Source organism: Elaeis guineensis, chromosome 11 (genome assembly GCF_000442705.2).
Source record: "Elaeis guineensis isolate ETL-2024a chromosome 11, EG11, whole genome shotgun sequence".
NCBI classification, from domain to species: Eukaryota; Viridiplantae; Streptophyta; class Magnoliopsida; order Arecales; family Arecaceae; genus Elaeis; species Elaeis guineensis.
In genome coordinates, this window is record NC_026003.2 from 117,666,808 (window position 1) to 117,672,478 (window position 5,671).

Here is a 5,671-nt window from a genome sequence, read left to right on the forward strand (position 1 = left end):
AAATGCATTCACTCCCCACTTATCTTCTCTTCTCTCTCTCTCTCTCTCCCCCCTATTTCTTAAAGAGCACATGAAGAAGACTGGTACCATTTAATCCATGATTACCTGGTTTGTGCTTCACTGGCTCGTAACGAGAGCATTACCCGTTTATGTACATCACCAGATTTATCTTTTCATATATCATTCACAAACATATAAACAAATAAGTTTACCCTTTTTTTTTTAATTATTAATTATTCATGATTTTTCTGAATCCATTACCTGAATTCCAAATCTATAGCCCAGCAAAAAATTGTTGCCAAACATAAAGCTTTTGACCATGTTGTCCGTCTGCTCCTCGCTTCAATGCAGGGTATGTGACAGCAACTTCAGATGACTTCTCAGTCTAAAAATTATGACTAGATCCCATTGTTCTTAGCACCATTGCTTTTGAAAACCCTGCGGATTATTTATAGCGATGCCTCGATGCTGTGGATCATGTTTCCCCTCAAAAACATGAGACATCTGCACCGCCGGGCAAGAATAACTTCATCTTCCTAACCTGCTGGAATGCCAAGCCAAACATATACAGGATAGCCTGAATAGTGCCAAGACAATGCTGCATAGAGAGGAACGACTGAACTGTCAGATAATTCAAACAAGACATCATCCAAAACTGATTAAATTTCCGATGATTCCTTTCCAGACCAAACAAACTTTGAGAAAGTTTAAGTTTATGAGTTGGATATCTGGATGTCATTGTAAAAAGCAATCACAGAATTCCTGCTAATTCAGCAGTCTCAAGTTCATGGAAGTATCAACCACGCAATACATTGCATGACAATTACACAACTCCGCTAGAACGGCGTCTGCCATTACAAAATTCAAGGAAGACAATAAGGTACTAATAATATTGAAGTATAACTTCCACGGAAATGAAGAGATTTATTAAATCACACATTCCCCTACTTTCTCTTGATCTCTCTCTCTCTCCCCTTTTGAACAAGAGAATTCCTCCTGATAGGTACATCATCCATCAGTCAACCAGTGAGTGCAGCATTGAGTGCACTATGAACATCGACCCCAATCTGCGCTTCAGCCTTTTCCAAGTCTGTTGTAGCTGAGCTAAGCTTCTGTGTAAAGTCAGCAAGCCCTTTCTGGACCAGGCTTGGATCAATATGGTCAACAGGAACAGCCTCAACAGCTACTATATCAGTGATGGAGTTTGCATGGATGAATGCAAATCCACTGCTGACAAAATACTTGGTCGCTTCATTCCCATCATGCACAGAAAGAATCCCTGGTTTGAGCTCTGCGATGGTGGCAACATGTCCAGGCAAAACACCCATTTGCCCTGTTGTTGCTGGTACAATGACCATGTCAACCTGAAAATACACACAAAGTTGAAAAGAATGAACAAATGGTCAAATAGGTGTCCTTTGATTGCTATTCCAACTCTAGATATGACAGTTAATAGCTGCTCTTAAAAATAAAACTACATACGTTTTGTTGGTAAATGGGGTCATTCATTCATCTATCATCCGAACATACATGCACACATATATCCATTAGATAACATAATACATATGATCGTCATCCATACATACACACACACACACACACACATCCATAACATAACATAACATAATATATACATATATAAGAAAAATTAATGCAACAATTACTAAGGCTACTTTATTTATATTAGTTGCCACTGGAATGACACAAGACAAAGTCTAACACACAATCTGCTCTCCAAAGCCTTCCTATGGCCATTCATAATACCACCAGGATCCCTAGGTATAAGACTGAATATTTCCCATAATTCACTTCAGTGGCATCCCATTGTTGCCTTCCTCAATTATATGAATTTCAAATAATAGATGTTTTCCTTCCACTCAAGCAATTACAATTCTTGAGCCACTTGCAATGTCATGATCACATCCACGCTTCATTGAGGGATCCACAAATTCCTTCATCATTTACCTTACATATATATGGCATCTTTTTTCAAAGTCCACAATATGCAAATCACCTAGAAGTACAAAGGCGAAAAAAACAACTAAGAATCTAGTGACAGTCATATGATATTCCACATTAAAAACCACCTTAAAGACCGAAAGACAATGTAAATGTTCAAGTAGCTGCTTTCTGCAACACTGATGAAAAGATTATGATGTCAACAATTAAACATAATAAAGATAGAATATTCTAACATTGTCCATCCTCCAATCCATATTTGGGTTTAGCATATCTAGGTACCTTTAACTCGATTTCACAATCTCATTTGGCCCCTCCGTCACCCTTCCAATTTCAGGTTATAAGACATTGTAAAAGCATTGATACCTTGAAACCCAGATTTCAGCAACCAAAAACAAGCCTCTAATTTTTATTGTCCACCATACCACATTTGCATTTCCACGAGGGGAGACCATGGTGTGTAGGCACACCAGTTCACTCCTGGAAAATTAACAAAGTGCATCCCATACTTCCAAGCAGCCATGTAATGCAGGCAAAGAGCCAATAAACATCTTTATGATTGTGCTTCAAATGGTAGTGCCTCAAGAGAAATCCTGATCACTGCAACTAATGAACAAAAACTATGAATCTTCTTTAATGCACATCCACCATTAATCAAAAATTGGCCCAAAGACAATAATGTACTTTTTTTTAAAAAAAAACTGTTCTATAATCTCCACAAAGTATCAAATGTGCAAAATTCACTTATCCTCTAATTGCCAACCCCATATAGTTAGGAAAATGCTGATGCTTACAATTTATGTTCTAACCGTTAAACATGACAACCAATTAACATGACTAAAGCAAAGTTTCCCATAAAAAATAAAGCAAAGTTCCACTTAATTATCCACCTCTTCATCCAAAGGGTCATTTCTGAATTTAATCTTCCAAAACACCTTTCCATCAATAATATTACAAGAATCCACCATAGTGATTTCTTCGAGTTTTGCTAACTCTGACACTACAGGACAGGTCTCTTTTAAGGTCACCACACCAATCCAAAAGCCAATACAAAAAAAAAAAGATAAATTTGTTGCCTTCGCCCAACATAGATCCAGAAATATTTTTTTCTCCTAACGAAAGGCACTGCAATGATCTCAAGATCAGAGTAAATATGGTGGAACTTTTAATCTTCATCATCTGGGGAGCAACTCTACCAATTTCCCACCATACAACGAGAGTGAAAACAGCATGCTTCCTCCCCAAATCTCGTAGTCTGTTAGAAGAAAGGATGCCAAAGACAAAATGAAATTACCTCCTACCTAGATGCTACCAGAATCCTTGTTGCCAAACATGCGGGCATTTGCCAATGCCATAATTCCATTGATAAACTAGTAAAAAACAGTAAGATTTTGCGTTTGAAGACCTATAAGAATGTCACTGAAGTTCCCAATTCATATGTAGCAGTTCTTAGATGACAAGGTACATATAGAACAGATATCTGTGAGGAAAAAAATTAGCAGTATTTAAGAAGATAGGGCGTATAAATCTTCATCTATTGGTGCAACATTACACAATGCATCACAGTCACTAGATTAACTAAACCATCTAGAGCTGAGTATGCAGCATAAAGGTGGTTAAACAGGTCCTCCTAGGTGCCCACAGCAGAGCATCAATATAATTGTTTAAGACTAGACCCTAAAGTAAGCAAAATTATGCATAAAGGGCTAAGTGGGTTTGATTGATAAAATTCAATAATCAGATTTGCTTCTGCTAAGCATATGGTGGATTCAATTGCAAAATTGAGAGTGCTGAGAAACTCAAAATTAACATCACCTTGTTTGTTATCTCAAATGTCATATTGGGAAAACCACACCCATTGATTTGATATTATTGATAACATCCAATAGTAAGATAGTAAAAACAAAATTAACAAATCTCACCAAAATACACTAAAATTCTGCTGATTATGTCAATATTATATCAATATCTCAAAACTATACTATTTCATACTAAAAGAAGGGGGAATAAATGTCTTGGATGTACTTCATTGACAAATGCCAAACGCCAAGACCTACTGGAATGTGCACAATCCTCTTGTTCATCAATTTTTTTTCGTTTCATTTCTGAGCATCAGTGTGGGAAAGTCGTATATAGCGTTGCTACTTCAGGAGATGTTCTTACAGCCACCCCACCAAAAAAAAAAAAGTGAAATAGTGAAGCACTATTTTAAATTTATAACCATCAATTGAAAATCTACAAAGTGATCAAACTTTCGAATTATACATAAGGTTGGTGCATATAGGCTATAGCCAATATAGTCTTTATCACACAAACAAACTTGCTGCTACAAGTTTGCAAAGTATGCATGTCTCAGACATGATTTCTAAAGGAATTTATCCAGATCTTAGGATGAAATCTAATCCAACTGCAAATGAATCTGATGGGACGTAGTAACTATAACCATGACCAACAAACCTTATTCCAGCTATTCAGGTCAGTTCCTATGAATTTTTATTGCACGTCATATTAGATCAAGTCTTGAACTAGTTCCACGAACGGTTCTCGATCAAAGCAGGCGCCTTTAAGACCGATCCAAAACTCACAATAAATCCTCGAATCGTGACATTTTCCACAGCTACAAGTTGGATTTCAATCAAAATCCAATCAACGTTAAGGTTAGATGAAACAAGTTCTCAGTTCTAATCCAAATCTATTCTTAGACATGGACACTGAGGAGTATGCAGTTTAAGTCACCCAAAACTTTTACCCGATCATAAATATCCGTATAACCAACTATTTCTTCAAACATAACGACGATCTACGACATAATAATCATCCAAAATCTAATGCATTTGAGACAAATTAAAAAAAAAAAAAAGGCATTATTGAATCATCGAAACAGAAATAAAAACCCTAACTTTACACATCAAAGAGAATATGTATTAATCAAGCGGTAGAGATCGGGTAAACGACCTCTTTGTTGGAGATCTCCGATTGGTAAGGGAGGACGAAGTTGACGGTGAGCTTGGAGGGAATGGAGGACGGGGTGGGTGGGCGAGGCTTCATGAAGGAGAGCGGCGTCTTCGGGGGATCCAGGTTGGGGGCCACCTTCTTCCACGCCTCCACGAACGCTGAGTCTTCCACCGGCACCGCCGGGGCGTTGGTCGAGAAGGCCCGGCCGACCGGCCGGCCACCGCCCAAAGCTCGGAACAGGAGACGCGAGGCTTGGCGATACATGGTGGTGGTTCGCTCGTCGAGTTCTCTCTGCGTCGGCTTCGGCTCGGTGGGTTCGAAACGGAATGGGGGGCCAAATGATGCGACTGGAGGGCACATAGCGAGCGCAAGATAGCACATGGGACAACTCACTGATAGGGCCTAATGGGCCTATGGGCTGTGGCTGGTGCTCTTGGATCACCAGAGAAATTCTTTGTGCACCGCGGGGATATACAAAATCTGATATGGAGCACACCATCTTGTCGGATTGCTCCATATAGTTTTATCATTTTTTAATACATATTTAATATCTATAGATCAATTTTTTATTTAAAAATTTTGTATGATAAAAATATCTTTGTTCTTTTGAAAAAATTATGAATCTTATGGCATAATATAGTCCAAGATTGTGATGGCCCAGCCCGAGTAAGAATCCCAGCCCAGAATCAGCCAAAGCCCAAACGGAAAAAAAAAAAAAAGAAAACAGAGGAGAAGACTCCCTTCGGGAGTCTTCTTC

The 5,671-nt window shown here is 38.4% G+C and overlaps 1 protein-coding gene across 1 annotated transcript; it reads right to left on the reverse strand.

Moving 5' to 3' along the window:
• Positions 1-696: 696 nt before the first annotated feature.
• LOC105053904 (ATP synthase subunit delta', mitochondrial) lies at positions 697-5,259 on the reverse strand. The gene is made up of 2 exons (XM_010935242.4): positions 4,915-5,259; positions 697-1,364 (listed from the first exon to the last, which is right to left on the reverse strand). The coding sequence occupies exons 1-2, from the start codon at positions 5,176-5,178 to the stop codon at positions 1,020-1,022; spliced, it is 609 nt and encodes a 202-aa protein (XP_010933544.1). The 5' UTR covers positions 5,179-5,259; the 3' UTR covers positions 697-1,019.
• Between the last annotated feature and the right edge of the window lie 412 nt (positions 5,260-5,671).

Excerpts from the sequence above, each read along its gene's own strand:
- LOC105053904 (XM_010935242.4), bottom strand. The coding sequence starts at position 5,178 with ATGTATCGCCAAGCCTCGCGTCTCCTGTTCCGAGCTTTGGGCGGTGGC. Across the intron at positions 1,365-4,914 it reads CGGAGATCTCCAACAAAGAG|GTTGACATGGTCATTGTACC; the intron begins GTCGTTTACCCG and ends GTGTATTTTCAG.